The 23,342-nt window shown below is 49.8% G+C and overlaps 1 protein-coding gene across 3 annotated transcripts in view; it reads right to left on the bottom strand.

Annotated features, from left to right (window-relative positions):
- The window catches only part of cherp (calcium homeostasis endoplasmic reticulum protein), an 88,533-nt gene that overhangs the window by 23,939 nt on the left and 41,252 nt on the right, over positions 1-23,342 (bottom strand). For all 3 annotated transcript variants that reach the window (XM_078555596.1, XM_078555597.1, XM_078555598.1), the window contains 5 exons: positions 21,378-21,467; positions 19,904-20,174; positions 18,968-19,128; positions 15,743-16,172; positions 2,684-2,925 (listed from right to left, as the gene is read on the bottom strand). In XM_078555596.1, the coding sequence (XP_078411722.1) occupies positions 2,684-2,925; positions 15,743-16,172; positions 18,968-19,128; positions 19,904-20,174; positions 21,378-21,467 (1,194 nt within the window). The remainder of the gene's footprint in view (positions 1-2,683; positions 2,926-15,742; positions 16,173-18,967; positions 19,129-19,903; positions 20,175-21,377; positions 21,468-23,342) is intronic.

Raw genomic sequence — 23,342 nt, 5'->3', positions numbered from 1 at the left:
TTGTGTTATGATCTGAGCTGAGGCTACCACTGGATAAACCTGATTGCAGGGTGGAATCCAGCATAATAAATACTAACTTTTATTTGTTTGTTTAGATACATGGAGAGGGGCTACTGAACAGAATCACTGGAGTTGGCTAATCAACTTATAACAAAAGCATAAAACATTTATTAAATAAGAAATGAACTATATTACAATACTCCTTCACCCACAACTATACCTTTACAGATATAGCAGATTTGTAAGGATAACACAAGTTACAAAAGCTATCTTATACTCTAATGTTCATAGTAAGTACACAGTTCACGTAAACCAATAGGCACCCTGTGGTCAGACACACCACACTCTGAAGCCAAGTGACAGATGCCACCTCAATCAGATGCTATGGATCTCTCATCAACTCCCCCCAGGTGCTTGCCCCACCATGAGTCAACTGGTCTCACTGAACTCTCTTTCACATGAGGGTTTCCAATCTCCACTCTCCAAGAACTCACTTTGGAATCTTCTCCCAAACTGATGCTTTCTCTCAGATGCCATCTACAAGGGTTCACCTCTAGGGTTTTTAACTCTCCTTTCGATGTTCCTCTCACCTGGGTCACCACATGCATTCAAGCTTTCTTCTGTGCACTCTCTCTCACCGACTCAGCTATCAACAGTACACCACTGCCGCACATGCCCATAGCAAAGAGTTACAGACCTTCAGTTGTCTCTTTGGACCTTCTGGCCTCTTGCAAGCTGTTCTCACTTTAAATCTGCTTCCTGTAGCTTTTGTCTCTTTAAATATGAAGCTTGGAGCCTTTCTCTCTGCCCCTCACTCTTAACTTCACTTAACAGGATCTTTTCCAGGTTCCTGTCCTTCCTTTGACTAGAAGTTCTGCTTGGGCCTTTCTCCTGTTCCATTCCCCTGGATTTGAGTCTTTTCTTTAGCTTGGGAGTGGCTATCTGTCCCTTTTTCTCCAGTATCTCCTGGAAGTTACTTTTAAAACCAACTGAGCTCAAACAGCTTCCAAATCAAACTGCTGTTTCTAGTTTCTTGTGTGTGTCTCTGTGGGAGGGACCTGCCTCTCTGGAGCCCTGTTGCTAGGCAACATCCCAGTTTCTCTATTCTTGTTTGTTTAACTTAGCTGCAATAGTCGTAAAACTCTCATTAGAAATGCAGGCACTTTTTAAAAAGTGAAGCTAAAACTCAATTTGACCTTTAACACACACAGATACAGAAATACAAATCAAACTTAAAGATTAAATCTAAAACTCATTCCTAACACCCACAAATACCAATATAACTTACTTAAATTATCTCCATTTCCTAACATTTGTATAATAGAAGTTATCACTGATATCCAAGGACTCCTAGAGAAACAAAGGCTACATCTACATTCGCTGAAGCCCACCAAGGATTTATCCAAAACTCCCCGCTTTTGTTCATCTACATGCTGCCTTTGTTGACCTCATCCGAAGATATGACATCAAGTTCCACATTCATGCTGACAACATCCAGAACCACCTTAATACTCCCTATCTCGACCTTCACTGCCTGTGTTGTCAGGCTATTTTTCTGACATCCAGTGCTGTATAAGCAGCAATTTTCCACAATTAAACATGGGAAAGACCAAAGTCATTGTCTTCAGTTCTCCCAACAAACTCAGTTCCATTGCCGCTGATTCTAGCCCTCTCATAAACCTCTATCTCAGGTTGAACAAAGGACTGGTGAAACAGGAGATATTGGGGCATGGAAGATGGTGGTGGTGCTGATGTGTGGAAAAAATTTTTTTAACGCAGCAAATGGTAATGATTTCAACAGGAAATTGGAGGGAAATAAACTTGCAGGGCTACAAGGATAGAGGAGAATAGGACTGACTGGATTGCTCTGCAGAGAGCCGGCACGTACTTGATGGGCCATTTAGCCTCCTTCTGTGCCATAATGACTCTACAACTGAATAGACTGTAACCTCAGCATCCCAGTTCATCCTGAGGTGAGCTCTGACCGTATCCTATTCTACACTGGGTCAATGATATTCTTGCTGATCTCCACTGGTTTCCCAGTCCACCAACACCTTCAATTTAGCATTTTAAATCATTCATGGCATCACCCTCCCCATCTCTGTAATGTCACACAGCCCTACAACCATCCTTGAACTCTGCATTCCACTAAGTTTGGCAACTTGCATATTCCACTCACTTCGCCTGACCACTGGTGGCCATTTCTTCAGCTACATAGGACCCAAGTTCCGGATTTCCTCTCTAAACATCTTCGCCTCTTTTTCTCTCTCTCTCTTCTGCTTTAAGACCCTACTAGAAACCTACCTCTTTGGCCAATTGTTTAGTCACCCTTCCCAATATCTTAAAAGCAAAATACTGTGGTGCTGGAAATCTGAAATAAAAAACAGGAAGTCCTGGGAAAACTCAGCAGGTCTGGCAGCATCTATGGAGAGAGAAAGAGTTAACACTTCGAATCCAATATGTCTCTTCTTTGAAACTATTCCGAAGAGTCATATTGGATTCAAAGTGTTAACTCAGTTTCTTGCTCCACAGATGCTTCCCAATATCCTCTTGGCTCTGCGTCAACTTTTGTCTGATAATGCTCCTGTGAAGCGTCTTTAGCATTTTCCTATATTAAAAGTGCCAGCTATATGAATGCAAGTTACTGTTCAGTCAGCATATTGAGCAGTGACTGGCTGCTTACCTTCACCAGTGGTGCCATTAATCCTGCTGGGAGATCAAAATATGGCACATTGGGTACCAGGCTGGGGTCATCCGGGCTGATCTGAGGTGGAGGAGGTCCTTGCCGTCTGATATGTGGAGGCTGTCCGTTAAAACCTGGAGGAGGACCAGCAAAATCTGGGTGCTGGGGTCCACCCCATGGAGGAGGTTCTCCCATTCCTGGTGGAGGCAATCGGTGTGGAGGATGGTGAGGGGGGCCCATATCTGGAATATATACATCATAGAGGCATTTAAGTCAAAGTTCTGCACTAGGTTTGGTCTTTTTACTATATTACTGTACCAGCCTTGCGCGTAACAACACAAGTACCACCTGACCAAGAGATGTTCAAGTACAAAAAGTTTAAGCAGACTTTTATTGGAGGATCAATAAATTGTATTTTATAAAAGCAATGTGAACATTTTTAATGTGAATTTTGGATCCAGCTACAAGTTGAAATCAAAGAACTTAGTTGGCAGATAGAAAGGATGTGACAGATTTACACAAGATCACACAGCAACCACTAGTAGCTCACAGTTTTGCACAAAAACGTTGAAATATAACCAGCTTAATGGATTATATATGCAGTTCACAAGACAATTATGAATGAAAAGGCTATTCTATCCATCGAGAACAAGGTGACATTCCCCCAAAAGCAAAATCTAACTGACTTCACCTGACTCTCTGCTCTCTCCTCTTCTTCAGCTTCAATTCTCCCCCTCAATCAGGAATGTGATTGACGCAGTCGAATATAGCATCACTATCAGTCCTTTAGGAGCTGCACTTTACAGGCTTGGCATAAGATTACCCCTGAGCCAGTAACTTATCAGGAAAACTGGAATGCAAACATCAGTCAGGACCAGGGTTTCAGCTAGAATCTCTTCCACTGCTGTTGCATCGTAGCCACTAGGTATTGGCATGACTCACTGGTAGCATTCCTGCTGAGTCAGAGGGTTGTACATTCAAGTCCTACTCCATGACCTTAAGGACAAAATCCAGGCCAACAGTCTAGTGCAGTCCTGAGACAGTACTGTATGAGGTCTTCTGGATGGGGCATTAACCTGAAGCCCCATTTGACCTTTCAAGTGGATACGAAAGGTTTCATGTCACTATTTCAAAGAGCAAAGGAGTTCTTTTTGGAGTCCTGGACAATATTTACTCCCAGCTAACATCACTAAAACAGGCTTAACATATCATACTGCTGTTTATGGGAACTTACTTTGTGCACATTGACTGCCACATTTCCTACATTCCAAGAGAGAGAGAGAGAGAGAGGGGAGGGGGGGCGGAGAGCGAGAGAGGGGAGGGGGGGCGGAGAGCGAGAGAGGGGAGAGGGGGCGGAGAGCGAGAGAGGGGAGGGGGGGGCGGAGAGCGAGAGAGGGGAGGAGGGGGCGGAGAGCGAAAGAGGGGAGGAGGGGGCGGAGAGCGAGAGAGGGGAGGGGGGGGGCGGAGAGCGAGAGAGGGGAGGGGGGGGCGGAGAGCGAGAGAGGGGGGCGGAGAGCGAGAGAGGGGAGGGGGGGCGGAGAGCGAGAGAGGGGAGGGGGGGCGGAGAGCGAGAGAGGGGAGGGGGGGCGGAGAGCGAGAGAGGGGAGGGGGGGCGGAGAGCGAGAGAGGGGAGGGGGGGCGGAGAGCGAGAGAGGGGAGCGGGGGCGGAAAGCGAGAGAGGGGAGGGGGGGCGGAGAGCGAGAGAGGGGAGGGGGGGCGGAGAGCGAGAGAGGGGAGGGGGGGCGGAGAGTGAGAGAGGGGAGGGGGGGCGGAGAGCGAGAGAGGGGAGGGGGGCGGAGAGCGAGAGAGGGGAGGGGGGCGGAGAGTGAGAGAGGGGAGGGGGGCGGAGAGCGAGAGAGGGGAGGGGGGCGGAGAGCGAGAGAGGGGAGGGGGGGGCGGAGAGCGAGAGGGGGGAGGGGGGGCGGAGAGCGAGAGGGGGGAGGGGGGCGGAGAGCGAGAGGGGGGAGGGGGGCGGAGAGCGAGAGGGGGGAGGGGGGCGGAGAGCGAGAGGGGGGCGGAGAGGGAGAGGGGGGCAGAGAGGGAGAGGGGGGAGGGGGCGGAGAGGGAGAGGGGCGGAGAGAGAGAGAGGGGAGGGGTCCGGAGAGAGAGAGAGGGGAGGGGGCGGAGAGAGAGAGAGGGGAGGGGGCGGAGAGAGAGAGAGGGGAGGGGGCGAGAGAGAGAGGGGGCGAGAGAGAGAGAGGGGGCGAGAGAGAGAGAGGGGGCGAGAGAGAGAGAGGGGGCGAGAGAGAGAGAGGGGGCGAGAGAGAGAGAGGGGGCGAGAGAGAGAGAGAGGGGGCGAGAGAGAGAGAGGGGGCGAGAGAGAGAGAGGGGGCGAGAGAGAGAGAGGGGGCGAGAGAGAGAGAGGGGGCGAGAGAGAGAGAGGGGGCGAGAGAGAGAGAGGGGGCGAGAGAGAGAGAGGGGGCGAGAGAGAGAGAGGGGGCGAGAGAGAGAGAGGGGGCGAGAGAGAGAGAGGGGGCGAGAGAGAGAGAGGGGGCGAGAGAGAGAGAGGGGGCGAGAGAGAGAGAGGGGGCGAGAGAGAGAGAGGGGGCGAGAGAGAGAGAGGGGGCGAGAGAGAGAGAGGGGGCGAGAGAGAGAGGGGGCGAGAGAGAGAGAGGGGGCGAGAGAGAGGGAGGGGGCGAGAGAGAGAGAGGGGGCGAGAGAGAGAGAGGGGGCGAGAGAGAGAGAGGGGGCGAGAGAGAGAGAGAAGGGAGGGGGCGGAGAGAGAGAGAGGGGAGGGGGCGGAGAGAGAGAGAGGGGAGGGGGGCGAGAGAGAGAGAGGGTCGAGAGAGAGAGGGGGGCGAGAGAGGGAGGGGGGCGAGAGAGGGAGGGGGGCGAGAGAGGGAGGGGGGCGAGAGAGGGAGGGGGGCGAGAGAGGGAGGGGGGCGAGAGAGGGAGGGGGGCGAGAGAGGGAGGGGGGCGAGAGAGGGAGGGGGGCGAGAGAGAGAGGGGGGCGAGAGAGAGAGGGGGGCGAGAGAGGGAGGGGGGCGAGATAGGGAGGGGGGCGAGATAGGGAGGGGGGCGAGATAGGGAGGGGGGCGAGATAGGGAGGGGGGCGAGAGAGGGAGGGGGGGCGAGAGAGGGAGGGGGGCGAGAGAGAGGGGGGAGCGAGAGAGGTGAAGGGCGGGGGAGAGGGGGGGGGCGAGAAAGGGGGGACGGGGGGGGGCACGAGAGGGAGGGGGGGGCGAGAGAAGGGGAGGGCGGGAGAGAGGGGGGGGGCTAGAGAGATGGGGGGCGAGAGAGAGAGAGAGGGGAGGGGGCGGAGAGAGAGGGAAGGGGGTGGAGAAAGATGGAGGGGAGGGGGCGGAGAGAGATGGAGGGGAGGGGGCGGAGAGAGAGAGAGAGGGGAGGGGGGCGGAGAGAGAGAGAGGGGAGGGAGGCGGAGAGAGAGAGAGGGGGGAGGGAGGCGGAGAGAGAGAGGGGGGAGGAGGGCGGAGAGAGGGGGCAGAGAGAGAGAGGGGAGGGAGGCGGAGAGAGAGAGAGGGGGGAGGGAGGCGGAGAGAGAGAGGGGGGAGTGGGCGGAGAGAGAGAGAGGGGAGGGGGCGGAGAGAGAGAGAAGGGAGGGGGCGGAGAGAGAGAGAGGGGAGGGGGGCGAGAGAGAGAGGGGGACGAGAGAGAGAGAGGGGGTGATAGAGAGAGGGGGGGTGCGAGAGAGAGGGGGGGCGAGAGAGAGGGGGTGCGAGAGAGAGAGGGGGGGCGAGAGAGAGGGGGGGCGAGAGAGAGGGGGTGCGAGAGAGAGAGGGGGGGGCGAGAGAGGGCGGGGCGAGAGAGAGGGGGGGCGAGAGAGGGCGGGGCGAGAGAGAGGGGGCGAGAGAGAGGGGGCGAGAGAGGGAGGGGGGCGAGAGAGGGAGGGGGGCGAGAGAGGGAGGGGGGCGAGAGAGGGAGGGGGGCGAGAGAGGGAGGGGGGCGAGAGAGGGAGGGGGGCGAGAGAGGGAGGGGGGCGAGATAGGGAGGGGGGCGAGATAGGGAGGGGGGCGAGATAGGGAGGGGGGCGAGATAGGGAGGGGGGCGAGATAGGGAGGGGGGCGAGATAGGGAGGGGGGCGAGATAGGGAGGGGGGCGAGATAGGGAGGGGGGCGAGATAGGGAGGGGGGCGAGAGAGGGAGGGGGGCGAGAGAGGGAGGGGGGCGAGAGAGGGAGGGGGGCGAGAGAGAGGGGGGAGCGAGAGAGGTGAAGGGCGGGGGAGAGGGGGGGGCGAGAAAGGGGGGACGAGGGGGGGGGGGCACGAGAGGGAGGGGGGGGCGAGAGAGGGGGAGGGCGGGAGAGAGTGGGGGGCGAGAGAGAGGGGAGGGGGGCGGAGAGAGAGAGAGGGGAGGGGGCGGAGAGAGAGAGGGGAGGGGGCGGAGAGAGAGAGAGGGGAGGGGGGCGGAGAGAGAGTGGGGGGGAGGGGGGTGGAGAGAGGGGGGATGGGGTGGAAAGAGAGAGGGGGGAGGGGAGCGGAGAGAGAGAGAGAGGGGAGGGGGCGGAGAGAGAGAGAGAGGGGCGAGAGAGAGAGGGGTCGAGAGAGAGGGGTCGAGAGAGAGAGAGGGGTCGAGAGAGAGGGGTCGAGAGAGAGAGGGGTCGAGAGAGAGAGGGGGAGCGAGAGAGAGAGGGGGAGCGAGAGAGAGAGGGGGAGCGAGAGAGAGAGGGGGAGCGAGAGAGAGAGGGGGAGCGAGAGAGAGAGGGGGAGCGAGAGAGAGAGGGGGAGCGAGAGAGAGAGGGGGAGCGAGAGAGAGAGGGGGAGCGAGAGAGAGAGGGGGAGCGAGAGAGAGAGGGGGAGCGAGAGAGAGAGGGGGAGCGAGAGAGAGAGGGGGAGCGAGAGAGAGAGGGGGAGCGAGAGAGAGAGGGGGAGCGAGAGAGAGAGGGGGAGCGAGAGAGAGAGGGGGAGCGAGAGAGAGAGGGGGAGCGAGAGAGAGAGGGGGAGCGAGAGACAGAGGGGGGGAGCGAGAGACAGAGGGGGGGAGCGAGAGACAGAGGGGGGGCGAGAGACAGAGGGGGGGCGAGAGACAGAGGGGGGGCGAGAGACAGAGGGGGGGCGAGAGACAGAGGGGGGGCGAGAGACAGAGGGGGGGCGAGAGACAGAGGGGGGGCGAGAGACAGAGGGGGGGCGAGAGACAGAGGGGGGGCGAGAGACAGAGGGGGGGCGAGAGACAGAGGGGGGGCGAGAGACAGAGGGGGGGCGAGAGACAGAGGGGGGGCGAGAGACAGAGGGGGGGCGAGAGACAGAGGGGGGGCGAGAGACAGAGGGGGGGCGAGAGACAGAGGGGGGGCGAGAGACAGAGGGGGGGGCGAGAGACAGAGGGGGGGCGAGAGACAGAGGGGGGGCGAGAGACAGAGGGGGGGCGAGAGACAGAGGGGGGGCGAGAGACAGAGGGGGGGCGAGAGACAGAGGGGGGGCGAGAGACAGGGGGGGGCGAGAGAGAGGGGGGTGCGAGAGAGAGGGGGGTGCGAGAGAGAGAGGGGGGCGAGAGAGGGCGGGGCGAGAGAGAGGGGGCGAGAGAGAGAGGGGGGGCGAGAGAGGGAGGGGGGCGAGAGAGGGAGGGGGGCGAGAGAGGGAGGGGGGCGAGAGAGGGAGGGGGGCGAGATAGGGAGGGGGGCGAGATAGGGAGGGGGGCGAGATAGGGAGGGGGGCGAGATAGGGAGGGGGCGAGAGAGGGAGGGGGGCGAGAGAGAGGGGGGAGCGAGAGAGGTGAAGGGCGGGGGAGAGGGGGGGGCGAGAAAGGGGGGATGAGGGGGGGGCACGAGAGAGAGGGGGGGGCGAGAGAGGGGGAGGGCGGGGGGGGGGGCGAGAGAGAGGGGGGCGAGAGAGAGGGGAGGGGGGCGGAGAGAGAGAGAGGGGAGGGGGCGGAGAGAGAGAGAGGGGAGGGGGCGGAGAGAGAGAGAGGGGAGGGGGGCGGAGAGAGAGAGAGGGGAGGGGGGCGGAGAGAGAGAGAGAGAGGGGAGGGGGGCGGAGAGAGAGAGAGGGGAGGGGGGTGGAGAGAGGGTGGGGGGGAGGGGGGTGGAGAGAGGGGGGATGGGGTGGAAAGAGAGAGGGGGGAGGGGAGCGGAGAGAGAGAGAGAGGGGAGGGGGCTGGAGAGAGAGAGAGGGGAGGGGGCGGAGAGAGAGAGAGAGGGGCGAGAGAGAGAAAGGGGGACGAGAGAGAGAGAGGGGGCGAGAGAGAGAGGGTGAGAGAGAGGGGTCGAGAGAGAGAGAGGGGTCGAGAGAGAGAGAGGGGTCGAGAGAGAGAGAGGGGTCGAGAGAGAGAGAGGGGTCGAGAGAGAGAGAGGGGTCGAGAGAGAGAGAGGGGTCGAGAGAGAGAGAGGGGTCGAGAGAGAGGGGTCGAGAGAGAGAGAGGGGTCGAGAGAGAGAGAGGGGGCGAGAGAGAGAGAGGGGGCGAGAGAGAGAGAGAGGGCGAGAGAGAGAGAGGGGTCGAGAGAGAGAGAGGGGGCGAGAGGGAGGGGTCGAGAGAGAGAGAGGGGGCGAGAGAGAGGGGGCGAGAGAGAGGGGGCGAGAGAGAGAGGGGTCGAGAGAGAGGGAGGGTCGAGAGAGAGAGGGGGAGCGAGAGAGAGAGGGGGAGCGAGAGAGAGAGGGGGAGCGAGAGAGAGAGGGGGAGCGAGAGAGAGAGGGGGAGCGAGAGAGAGAGGGGGAGCGAGAGAGAGAGGGGGAGCGAGAGAGAGAGGGGGAGCGAGAGAGAGAGGGGGAGCGAGAGAGAGAGGGGGAGCGAGAGAGAGAGGGGGAGCGAGAGAGAGAGGGGGAGCGAGAGAGAGAGGGGGAGCGAGAGAGAGAGGGGGAGCGAGAGAGAGAGGGGGAGCGAGAGAGAGAGGGGCGAGGGAGAGAGAGGGGGGGCGAGAGAGAGAGGGGGGGCGAGAGAGAGAGGGGGGGTCGAGAGAGAGGGGGGGCGAGAGAGAGAGGGGGGCGAGAGAGAGAGGGCGAGAGAGAGAGAGGGGGCGAGAGAGAGAGAGGGGGCGAGAGAGAGAGAGGGGGCGAGAGAGAGAGAGGGGGCGAGAGAGAGGGGGCGAGAGAGAGAGGGCGCGAGAGAGAGAGAGGGGGCGAGAGATAGAGAGAGGGGGCGAGAGAGAGAGAGGGGGCGAGAGAGAGAGAGGGGGCGAGAGAGAGAGGGGGCGAGAGAGAGAGGGGGCGAGAGAGAGAGGGGGCGAGAGAGAGAGGGGGCGAGAGAGAGAGGGGGCGAGAGAGAGAGAGGGGTCGAGAGAGGGGGGTGAGAGAGAGAGGGGGGTGAGAGAGGGGGGCGAGAGAGAGAGGTGGGGGCAAGAGAGAGAGAGGGGGGGCGAGAGAGAGGGGGGGGCGATAGAGAGAGGGGGGGGCGAGAGAGAGAGGGGGGGGCGAGAGAAAGAGAGGGCGAGAGAGAGAGAGGGCGAGAGAGAGAGAGGGCGAGAGAGAAGGGGTGGAGAGAGAGGGGTAGGAGAGAGAGCGAGGGGGGTAGTTGTAGGGGGAGAGAGGGAGGGGGTAGGGGGAGAGAGGGAGGGGGTAGGGGTAGGGGGAGAACATTTGCTAAATACGACGCTGACAACCAATTTATGAATTCAGTCGGGCTCGCAGTGTGGCACATTTGCGTGTTCTGGAAGCTCCATATATTAGTATACAGGGCCCTGTTCTTTGCAGACAGAAAGAACACATGCAAACAATGTGCCTGTTTCAGCTAAACAAAATAAGTGATATCCATTCGCTTGTTCATTCCTCAGCGCAATACCTTGACCAGTCATGCTGCCTGGTTTAAATTTCAAACAATGCTTGGCAGTTAAATGTCAGTCATCATTAACTGGTGCATTCTTCATGGCAACACCTCTACCAATCAGAGTCCACTTGCCAACCAAGCAGCACTCCCTTCTCATATAGTATAAAGTTGTTGCTTCCCTTGACATTGGCATTCTTGCGATTGTCCTGATAAATGCAAGACAAAAAGCTTCGACAAAATGTCTTTTTTCAGCAATACTCAAATTCTGCACTACCAAACGACAGTTTGTAGAACGTTTTCTATATCCTAGTTTCTTGGAGCAATAGGTTGTGGAACCGACTAAGGATAAAGCTACCATAGGTCTAGTATTGTGTAATGAAGCAGGATTAATTAGTAATATTGTGGTAAAAGATCCACTGGGAAACAGTGATCATAATACCATTGAATTCCATGTTCAGTTTGAAAATGAGATACGCCAATCACGAACAATAATCTGAAACTTGAACAAAGCCAATTATACAGGTATGAGGGGAGAACTGGCTAAGGTTAATTGGGGAAATAGGCAAAGGTATGGAGGTAAGTGACTAGTGGGAAACATTTAAAGAAACAATTCAAAATCTTCAATAAAAATACATGCCATTGAAGAACAAAAACTCAATGAGAAAGACCCATTCGTGGTTCGCTCAGGAAGTTAAAGATAGTATTAGATTAAAAGAAGAGGCTTACGATATTGCCAAAAAAGAGTAACAAGTCTGAGGATTAGGAGTGTTTTAGAAACCAGCAGGGGGCAACCAAAACGTTAGTTAAAAGGGAAAAAAATAGAATGAGAGTAAACTAGCCAGGAATGTAAAAACAGATTGAAAGCTTTTATTAGTATATAAAGATGAAGAGAGTAGCTAAACTAAATGTTGGCCCCTTAGAAGCAGAGACAGGAGAAATTATCATGGGGATTGAGGAAATGGCAGAGGCATTGAACAAATATTGTGCGTCTGTCTTCACAATAGAAGACATGAGTTTCATGCCAGAAACAGACGTTAACCTAGGAGCTAAAAAGAGAGAAAATGAAGGAAATTATCAGCAGAGAAAAACTATTGGCAAAACTTGAGGGACTAAAATCTGACAAATCCCCAGGACCTGATGGTGAACACCCTAGGGTTCTAAAAGAGATAGCTCTGGAGATAGTGCATGTGCTGGCTATGATTTTTCAAAATTCCTTAGATTCGGGAACAGTCCCATTAGATTGAAAATTGGGAAATGTTACACCACTTTTGAATAAAGGAGGAAGATAGGAAATAGTGAATGACAGGACAGTTAGCCTAACATCAGTTGTTGGGAAAATGCTGGAACCTATTATTAAGGAAGTCTTTAACAATGTATTTAGAAAAGCATAATATGATGAGAACAAGTCAACACAGTTTTACTAAGAGGAAATCCTGTTTGACGAATTTATTAAGAGTTTTTTGAGGATGTAAGGTAGATCAAAGGAACCAATAGATGTAGGATACCTGGATTTCCAAAAGGCATTCAATGAGGTGCCACACAAAAGGATAATAGGCTAGATAAGGGCTCACGGTGTTGGGGTAGTATTTTAGCAAGGGTAGAGGATTGGTTAACGGATAGAGAGCAGAGAGTGGGCATAAACAGGGCTGTTCAAGTTGGCAGGCAGTGCATGGAGTGCCGCAAGGATCAGTGCTAGGGCCTTAGCTACTTACAATCTATATTAATGACTTAGATGAGGGGTCAGAGAGTAATGTATCAAAGTTGGCTGATATCAAGCTAGGCGGGAAGGTAAGGTGTGTGGGGACACTGAAAGGCTGCAAAGAGAAATAGACAGGTTAAGTGAGTGGGCAACAAGATGGTAGATGGAGTATAACGTAGGGAAGTATGAAATTATTCACTTTTGTCATAAGGATAGAAAAGAATTTTTTTTATAAGGTATGAAATTTTAAATGTTGATGTTCAAAGAGACTTGGGTGCGCTTGTACAAGGAACACAGAAAGTTAGCATGCAGGTGCAGCAAGCAATTAGGAAGGCAAATGGCATGTTGGGCCTTTATTTCAAGGGAATGGTGTACAAGAATAAAGAAGTCTTGCTACAGTTCTACAGGGTTTTGGTGAGTCCTCATCTAGAATAGTGTGCGCAGTTTTGGTCTCCACATTTAAGGAAGGATATAGTTGCATTGGAGGCAGTACAGCAAAGGTTCACTAGATTGGTTCCAGGAATGAGAGGGAGTTGTCCTATGATGAAAGGCTAAGTAAAATTGGGTTTATATTCTCTGGAGTTTAGAAGAATGAGAGATGATCCCATTGAAACCTACAACATTTTGAGGGGGTTTGATAGGATAAGACGCTGAGAGATTGTTTCCACGGTTGGGGAGTCTAAAAGATGGAGGCACAGTCTTAGGATAAGGGGCTAATTATTTAAGACTGAGATGAGGAGAAATTACTTCACTCAAAGGGTTGTAAATCTTTGGAATTCTCTGCCCCAGAGGGTTGTGGATGCTCCATCGTTGAATACATTTAAAGCTGGGACAAACAGATTTTTTGCAGGGAATTAAGGGATATGGGGAGCGGGCATGACAATGGAGTTAAAGCCTAAGATCTGCCATGATCTTATTGAATGGCAGAGCAGGCTGGACAGGCCATATGGTCGACTTCTGCTCTGCGTCTTGTGTTGTTGTGAGAGCGAGCCCATAAAGCAGTGAGAGTTTGGAGAGAGAACCCCAAAAGCCGAGGGGAGCTGCTCAGTCTGTGGTCAGACTGCATTCTGAGAAAAGTTGAAGTGTGATGTCACAGGGAAACAGGCAAGTGATTGTTTGGTGAGTATTTTGCTCGTTTATTTTTCAAACCTTGGGTAATTTATTAGTAATTGTAAGGATTACTAGCAGTAGTAAAGCTTATTAGGAGTAGTAGGGTTTATTAATTATAAATTAATTAACACATAATAAAGGTGGCAGGGCAGGTAATGTGTTGCGGCTGCAATATGTGGGAGCTGGTGGAAGCATGTGCGATCCAAGGCAACCACATTGCAGTACGTATCTGCGGCTTGAAGAGCTTTGGCTCCATGTCAATAAGCTGGAGACCGAGCTACAGATAGTGTGGTGCAACAGGGAGGGGTAATATTACCTTGCCTTCCGGAACAAAGTGTCAATCACACTCCTTAGGATAGGGTCAACTGATTTGGTCAATGGACAGGGACAGGAGGGTGTGACTGCAAGTGAGGCAGGTAAGGGGACTGAGAAGGTAGAAGTGAAGGAGCATCAGCCCTTGCAATTGTTCAACAGGTTCAAGGTACTTGAAGATTGTATGGATGCAAAAGGGGGCTGCAAGGTGGATGAATGGACTGACCAGGGCACTGTGTCACAGGAAGTCATTCAAGTGGGAGGAGTAAATAGGATTGTTGTTGTCATGGGGGCAGTACAGTCAGGGAGGTAGATACAGTTCTCTGCAGCCGAGAACGAGTCCAGAAGGCTGTGTTGCCTGCCCGGTGCCAGGGTTCAGCACAACTGCTCTGGGCTGGAACATGCAGTCAGAGGGGGAAGATTGTGGTGGACCACGTGGGTACCAACGACACAGATAGGACTAGGAAAGACGTTTTGCTTAAAAGACGTTCTGCTTAGGGATTATGAGCAGCTAGGGGCTAAATTAAAAGCAGAAACTCTATCTCTGGATTATTATTCTTTGTATAAGAGTTTTTTGAGGAAGTAACAAGCAAGGTGGATAAAGGGGAACCTGTGGATATGGTGTATTTGGATTTCCGAAAGACATTTGCTAAGATGCTACATCAAAGGTTACTGCACAAGATAAGAGCACATGGTGTAAGTGGGTAACATATTAGCATGGACAAAGGTTTGCTTAGCTAACAGGAAGCAGAAAGTGGGGACAAATGGGTCTTTCTCAGGTTGACAATCTGTAATTAGTGGTGTGCCACAGGGATCAGTGCTGGGGCCTCAACCATTTACAATCAAAATCAATTACTTGGATGAAAGGCCCTGATTGTATGGTAGCTAAATTTGCCAATAACATAAGATAGGTGGAAAAATATGTTGTCAAAAGGAGATAAAGAGTCTACAAAGGGATATAGACAGGTTAAGTGATGGGCAAAAATTTGGCAGATGGAGTATAACGTGGGAAAAGGTGAACTTGTTCACTTTGGCAGGAAGAATAGAAAAGCAATATACTATTTAAATAGAGAGAGATTGCAGAGCTCTGGTACAAAGGGATCTGAATGTCCTGGTACATGAATCACAAAAAGTTAGTATGCAGATACAGCAAATGATTAGGAAGGCAAATGGAAAGTTAACATTTATTGCAAGGGGAATGGAATATAAAAGTAGGAAAGTTTTACTGCAGTTGTACAGGGCCTTGATGAGGCCACATCTGGAGTAGTGTGCACAGTTTTGGTCTCCTTACTTGAAAAAAGATATGACTGCATTAGATGCAGTTCAGAGAAGGTTCACTCAACTCATTGATAAAAACAAAAAACTACTGCGGATGCTGGAAATCCAAAACAGAAACAGAATTACCTAGAAAAACTCAGCAGGTCTGGCAGCATCGGCGGAGAAGAAAAGAGTTGACGTTTCGAGTCCTCATGACCCTTCTGCTGAAGGACTCGAAACGTCAACTCTTATCTTCTCTGCCGATGCTGCCAGACCTGCTGAGTTTTTCCAGGTAATTCTGTTTTTGTTTCACTCAACTCATTGCTGGGAAGAAGGACTTAACTTACGAAGAAAGGCTGAACAAGTTGGGCTTATACCCATTGGAGTTTAGAAGAATGAGAGGTGATCTTATTGAATCATACAAGATCCTGACGGGACTTGACAGGGTGGATATCGGGAGGATGTCTCCTCTTGTGGGGGAGACTAGAACTAGGGGGCACAGTTTAAGAATAAAGTGTCTCCCTTTTAAGATGGAGATGAGGAGAATTTTTTTTCACTTAGAGGGTCGTTAGTATGTGGAATCCTCTTCCCCAGAAAGCATTGGATACTGGGTCCTTGAATTTATTCAAGGCAGAGTTAGATAGATTTTTGATGGACAAGAGAATGAAGGATTATGGGGGGCAGACAGCAAAGTGGAGTTGAAACCACAAGCAGATCAGCCTTGATCTTATTGAATGATAGAGCAGGTTCAAAGGGCCAAATGGCCTACTCTTTCTGCTAAGTCTTATGTTCTTAAGTGCTGTTGAAGCCTATAAAAGTGTTTCAGGACATCCTGAGATTGTGAATGGAACTGTATAAATGTAAGTCTTTCTTTTTCTGCAGGGTCAGCATTTAGGAAAAAAAAGTCTTCTTATAGAAAATAAGAGTCTGAAATCAGTTTAAAGTTGCAAGAATGCAAAGAGATTAAAAACTGTTAAGTAAGAACTGAACTACATGACGTGATCACTGAACAGGCTGCTTGGGATTGTTTACCTGGTGGAAAGTCTCCTTGTTGATAGTCAAAATGGTGAGGAGGATAAGGGGGACGATCAAAATGATGTCTTGGAGGGAAATCATCCTGCATGAACCGTGGGGGAATGCGATTGAAGTTGTGGGGGTGCGGAGGCTGGTTAAACGGCGGGTGCTGCTGGTGTGGCGGGAATGGGGGCTGCTGGCGGAAGTGAGGGGGTCGCTGCATTCTGAATGGTGGGTCCCGCTGGCCCCCCCAGGGAGGCTCATGCTGGTTGTTCCATGGCGGCTCAAACTGATTGTTCCAGGACGGCTCATGTTGGTTGTTCCATGGAGCATCTCGTTGGTTGTTCCAATTTTGTTCCCGCTGGTCGTTCCACATCCCTTCATGGTTGTTATTCCAGGGCTGGCAATGAGGTGGTCCTTGATGTGGAGCATTAAACCCCTGGTCAAACTGATAGTGGTAAAAAGAGAAAGAGATGCTCAGACTACTGAATTATTTAAATTACATAGAATTTACAGCATAGGTCAGAACCTGTTAACTGAACATTTTGCCAGCATGGTTTAAACTTCAGTTATCCAGGCTAGTTGATGATTTTTTAAAAAAACAGCTCTACAGAGTAGATGAGAACTGAAGTAAGTGACACCATGGCAAAGATAAGCTCCTCAATGAAGAGGGCTCCCCCAACTTAACCAAACTCATCCAACAAGAATGGGACAGGTCTGGATCGAACACCCAATCTATACTCTGCCCAATTTTATTCTCTGGCTGGTGTCTGCTAGAGAACTAAAGCATAAATTGGGGCAGCAAAAAGAGCCTGCAACTCACTGAAAAGTATACTAATATCTCTCCTTTCTAGCCTGTTAACATTAAAGGACAATTAATTGAACAATACTCCTTCAAAGCAGTGATATCTGTTGAAAGCTGCTTACACATACTTCATGCTATTAAAAAATTATAACATACAAAAAAAAATCACCGGCCAGAATTTTCTGTTCCCACCCCGCACTCCGATGTGTAAAATGATGCGCAGTGATGTCGGGCGTGCACCCTGTCATCGCGCATCACTCCGATCTTTCACTCGGCGGGCACACACCGGAGTCAGCTGTGTGCCTGCCAAACTGTCAAAGGCCTGTTAAGGCCATTAATAAACTAATTAACCAAATTGACAAAACCAACCTTAAGACTGGCGGGCAGGCGAAGAGCCCAGGCGGCCTTCGCATTTTTCATGAAACCTCATCGACGGGCGGGATGAGGTTTCGTGAAGGGGTTATTAAATTAATAAATATTTTTTTAAACATTTGATAAACATGTTTCAGCTCATGTGGTGCTGTCACATGAGGGGACATATGTAAATGATTTTTAACTTTTTTTTATTTTGATGTTTCAAATTGAACTTAATCTCCTTGAGGCATGCGCGAAGGAGCACTGACCCCAACTCTCCCTCCTCCCCCCGCCTGCACAGATAGTGCTAAGCGCTTCTGGGTGCGCGTCACACTGGGTGGGCCTTAATTGGCCCACGCACGTAAAATGGTGGTGTGCAGCCGATCGCGGGCAGCGATCAGCTCAGCGCCCGCCTGCTCCAGACCGGCCCGCCCGACGGGGAGAAAATTCTCCCCATAAACTATTGCTTCAGAAACTCTTTGGACACCAGCACATTAGCCATCACAGGTATATTTAGCCTGTCTCCATCTATTATGACAGCACAGTATCAGAATAAAAAATTGCTAAACAGTATAAGTGAATACTGAAAACTGTTCACGCGTGAAGTCAAAGTTTGTTGACTAATGCGGTGTTGAAAAGTTCCAAACAGCAAACTACTGCTGTAATCTCACTGATATTTTGGCCCACCCTTGAAACCAGAAACTCAAGCAGCTAACAAGATTCGATTACTTTAGCAACTGGTTATAATTTATTGATATGCTGTAAACAACAGCTGTTAGCAAAGTTTAACATTTAATTTCCAGACTTGATTCTTCCTCATTTCTATCTAATTTTCTTTCCATGAAGGTACTACTTCTTCGCTGGGGTTTGATTCCATGGGTGAGCAGCAACCTTTGTCATTAGGCCCAAATGAGCCTTGACTCATCGGTCACCCAGGGAGGGAGAAATGTCATTGACAAGCCTGATCCTTTCCTCACTAGGCTTTCACTTACATAATCTTAGTTACTGCAACAGTCATTAAGATACAAGACGCTGGTCACTTTTATAATAACTAGGCAATGCTGAAGAACACAAGCAGAGTCTCAAAAAATGCCTTCACTGAAGAAAATGTAGGATGGTGACAAAGGACAATAGATAGGCTGGTGCCACTTACAGGAACACATGAGCACTTGCTGCAGGAGGTATGTCTGCATCAAAGGCAAGATCACTTTACTAATGATTATTTCAAAGTAAAAAATCCCGATTGGTATGTACGCACAGGTAGGACATACAACTTAACTGTAATTAGATGATGTGCTTCATGAGGTTCCTCCTATTTCATACATGCAGAACCTGTGGGGCTGTTAGCAGAGGAACCCATCAACAGACAAGTATTCTCAAACAGCAGCACTTCTTTGGTTGAATGACAGGAGATACAAGAGGGCTGACACTTTACATTAATAGCATGTCCTTTGTGGCGTCCTTTCTCAGAGCACTGTCTTAGCAGGGTAGTATTATTTATACTTTCCTTGTTAATATTTAAAGGCGCTGCTAGTCAGGGTGAAAGCAGGTTGGATCCATGTTGTGTTGGGCTCCCAATCTTGGTCACACTTCAGTGGGATCAGGAAAACAAGGGGAAAAGGAGGAATATCTACTGGGGACCATGAGTTGGGAGGAAGGTCAGAAAGAATCGAGTGAAATAAGAACAAGACAAGGAAGAAAATATGTCTTGCATCCATACATTTAAAAATGTACTTCTCGTGTATGAAATTTAAATATGCATATCAAATCTATATAATTGAAAATGTCTCATATCCATACAATTAAAATAATGGTATCCAACATATGTTCAATATAATCCCTCAAATATTCTGGATTCAGTGGATCCTGGTCAGTAAGTGTGCTTTACTTATTTATCTCTGCAGTTATTATTTGTCCCTATTCTATCAGATCCTTCCTAAACTGGAGTTTTGTTACTGCATCTCCCTCATTCCTGGTTCCTGCTTGTTCCCTTGTAATGAAAGTCACTTGTGACTTTCCTGTTGGTTCATCAGCTCCACATACAAACTGTTCATTGCTGCTGAAAATATTTCCCAAACCAATACCTGTTGCTGTTGGCCCCAGAGTGGCATAGCAGGGCGTTCAAACCATGGTGGCTTAGAAGAGGAGTGCTCATGCTGCCCAGGCCCTCGCTGTCCTGCTGGACTGGGTTCCTGCCCTCCACTTGACACGTTTTCAGGGAGGGGATGTGGTGGCTTGGCCTCATCTGTAACACAGTCATAGATTTTAAAAAAGTGGATTCCTCTCAACAGCACTCTGCAAACACCTCCTCAGACCGTACTCCATATTATGAAATAATAAATGTGAAAACAAGGGGAAAGATTCTGGCTATTCAACCCCGGTTGTGGCAACCACCCTGAGCGCAGGCTTTGGGGAACTCCCTCTCTGTGAAACATGTAGCCTTCCAGGTCTCACTTTCTGCACTGAAAGGATAGCTGTGATTGGAGACACAGTGACCTTGCTCTATAGGGCTCCATCACGGAGCACAAGAACTTTTAAGTAGAATAAATAAACCTATGAGAGGAGTGTAATTTTACATTAAGGGTTTAGAAAGTCAAATGTGGTCTCTCCAATGTGCTGAGTGCGTTTTCTAAACTTTTCAACATCAAAAAAGGGGAAACACAGTGTCTTGCCTGCACACTCCTTCTGTCTGCAAATAATGTAACTTTGTTCCACTTATTTCCTAATCCCAGACGAGGGACTCAATGGGAGCTCCATATCTGAATTCAGAGCACAGAGGTTTGCTCACTGAGAGGAACTCCTCTTGGGCCTGAAAAGTGAAGCCTCATGAGGGTTAACGGTTAGCAGCCTAATGCACGATTCTCTAAACAGATAGTGAGTTTTACTTAGGAGGGACAAGGAAAGAAAATAATGTGGTGTTTTTTGAATGAATTAGAGAACTGTATGCAATGTTAACATAGGAACAATATGTTAACACTTCATTTCATGCCTCAACTCTTCCATTTCTACCATTACTGCACCTGGTGACTCTGTTGGTGAGAGAGCTGGCAGATCCTGGCTCTGAGGCATTGGGATGTGCGGTGGTGGAGCCTCGGGTTCCCGTAGTGGTTGAGGCTGTGGCTGGGATTGGGGCTGGGGCTGAGGCTGCGGTGGTGGCTGGGGTGGCTGATGTTGATGCTTGGTGAGACTGTCCACAAACTCTTGGTGCTGGGCCTTCAGTGTCTGGATCTGTTGCTGGAATGCCATCTGAATGGGCTGAACCACAGCTGCAAACTCTGTGATTAGAGAGGCCTGCAGGAAGCACCACACAGAAAAACAAAATTAAATTCAGCAATATTAGTGGAGGAGACAAGACCAATGCAAGTGAAAATGTTACTAAAATAAAGTATAGGCTCGGGTATTAAGCTTAAGGATCTCAGTTCTATAGAAGAACCATATTGGACTCGAAACATTAAATCTGTCACTCTCTCTACAGATGCAGCCAGACCTGCTGAGTTTTTCCAGCACTTTGTTTTTATTTCGGATTTCCAGCATTTGCAGTATTTCACTTTTGCTAAAAGAGATGATCTGGTCAGTTACCTCATTTCCTGGGAGACTGTGCACAAATTGACTACTGCGTTTGCCTCCATTACAACAGTGACCTATACTTCAAAAATACTTCATTGGCAGAAAAGAGCTTTGGAATGTCCTGAGGTCATGGAAGGAGCAATATAATTGCAAATGTTTTCTTTCAGTCTAGAAATTATTGAAACAGTCAACCTTACAGAGTCAATTTCTATAATGCCTCAGTCCTAAATCCTAGACGTTTTATTTACTAATAGTGCCGTTGTGTTAAAAAAAGGGTTCAATACTCTTCAACCAGTCACAATATCAGATATTCCCGAGCCAAGTCCAGCATGGTCAGATGCAGAGTTAAGCTGTCACTCCCTAAAAAAGATGCCGTGATCTCAGACCATTGCCAGCCACTGCTTCACCATTCGATTTTCAACTCCTCCCACCAGGTGTCATTGCAACTCTCTACCTTAGAGTGCCAATTAGTTCCCAATTTGGGCTGGTTTAATTCCACGCGCCAACATCCACTAGGTCTTGGAACAAGACTATGCAAACTCATCTTATGTAGGATCCTCAAAGGGAGCAGGGAAAGAAAATTTTCATCTCATTGATCAATGCTGACTTTTACCACAGCTGTGAAAGTCAGTGCACTTGCTTGCTGCACCACCCAATCCACAGTGCTGTGTTTTACAAGGTTTAATGTATGTTAATAATCACTGCTATAAACTTGTTGGAAGTGGGCCTGAGACTTTTTGCTTAGACGAGCCCAGGATTTAATGAAATGTGTCTGATCTATAATCTTGAATGCCTAGCCCGAATCTGCTTTAAATGCAAGGATGTCAACTGTGTTAAAGCTGACCACTGAGCTGTTTGCATTCATGATCACCACTTATTACCCATTTCTCTAGCAGCAGATTGCCACAGGTACCACAAGTTACTAACCTGGTACTGTCCAAGTCCAAGAGCAGGGCTCTGCAACTGCTGAATAATGGACTCATCGAAATAACCATTCTTCTCCCACAGTTGCAACAGCTGTGAAAAATTAATAAAAATAATAATCTGTTTTAGGAGATGATGACCATAGAAGATTGCACAGCCTTTTGGAATAAACATCAAGCTAGATAAGAAAAAAATTTGGAATCTCTAACGATTATGGCTTTGTCTTAATAGTGATTATGTTGCTTGCTGGTCTATGACCCTGCCATGTGCCCTGTAACCTAGTGCAGGGATGCTACTCCATTCTACAAAGTTAGTGCCTGCCTGGCAGTCAAAGCCAGTGTCATTAGTTTATAGGTACAATGGCACAGGGTGTATAATTTAAAAAAATGCTAGAAATATACAGTAGGTTTATCAGCATCTGTAAAGGGAAAAAGACAGCTGTTGACACTTTGGGTATGACCCTTCAGGTTTGTCTTTTACCCTCAGAGATCCTGATTGATCTGCTGTGTATTTCCAGCATTTTCTAATTTCATTTCAGATATCCAGCACTTAAAGCCTTTTCAATTAGCAAGGGAAAATTGGGATAGAATCCCTTTACTGAACAAAATCCTTTTCCTTTGCCAGACTGACTGAGATGCCTCAAATGGAATTTTACTGTTTCTTCCCCCAACTCCCACTTTGCTTGTTTTACACTATGCACCAACTACAGCCAAGAGAACTGACAAGCCTGATCACCACCAGAACTGCAACAGCAGTGTTCATCTTGGATTCCTCTACCAAGTGGAGGTGGAAGTTTCGGTGCTTGATGTGATGGCATGGTTTAGACACAGTTACCTAGTGTGAGAGAAGTTGTAGACACGAACCCACAAATCACTCCGGTGCATGATTCACTGAAGCTACAACATATTATGTATGAAGATAAGAACATAAGAAATAGGAGCAGGAGAAAATCATTCAGTCCATCAAGCCACTCCGCTATTCAATATGATCATGGCTGATCTCGGTCTTCATGTCTACATTCCCGCCCACTCTCCATATCCCCTGATTCCCTGAGACACCAAAAATCTGTCCATCTCAGCTTTAAATATATTCAACGATGTTGTACCCACAACCCTGGGGTAGAGAATTCCAAAGATTCAAAATGCTTTGAGTGAAGAAATTTCTCCTCATCTCAGTCCTAAATGGTCAACCCCTTATCCTGTGACTGTGCCCCCTTGTCTAGATTCCCCATCCAGGGGAATGAATGTTTCAGTATCTACCCTGTCAAGCTCCTTCATAATCTTGAATGTTTCAATGAGATCACTTCTCACTCTTCTAAACTCCAGAGAATACAGACACAATTTACTCAGCCCCCCATCAAAGGATAATTCTCTCATCCCATGGACCAATCTAGTGAACCTTCGTTGTACTGACTCAATGCAAGTAAAGCCTTCCTTAAATATGGAGACCAAAACTGCACAGAGTATTCCAGGTGTGGTCTCACCAAAGCCCTGTACAACTGTAGCAAGGCTTCTTTATTCTTGTACTCCAATCCCCTTGCAATAAAGGCCAATGTGCCATTTGCTTTTCAAATTGCTTGCTGACCCTACATGCTAACGTGTTGCATTCCTTGTACGAGTACACCTAAGTCTCTCTAAATATCAACATTTACACGTTTTATGCCTTTTTAAAAATATTCTGCTTTTTCATTCTTACAACTAAAATGAATCACTTCACGCTTCCCCACATTATGCTCCGTGGGTTTTCCTCTCACTTGTTTTCCTCTCACTTAACCTATACCTCTTTGCAGCCTCCGTGTCCTCCTCACAGTTGCATCCCACTTAACTTGTATCGTCACCAATCTAAGATGCATTACTCTTGGTCTATTCATCTAAGTCATTAATATTGATTGCAAATAGCTGAGGACCCATTGCTGATCCTTGCGGCATTCCACTAGTCACAGCATGCTGACTTGAAAACGTCCCATTT

This window comes from Cetorhinus maximus, chromosome 13 (assembly GCF_964194155.1).
Source record: "Cetorhinus maximus chromosome 13, sCetMax3.hap1.1, whole genome shotgun sequence".
Classification (NCBI taxonomy): Eukaryota; Metazoa; Chordata; class Chondrichthyes; order Lamniformes; family Cetorhinidae; genus Cetorhinus; species Cetorhinus maximus.
The sequence above is the reverse complement of the archived record's forward strand: the minus strand, read 5'-3'. Positions and strand labels throughout refer to the sequence as shown.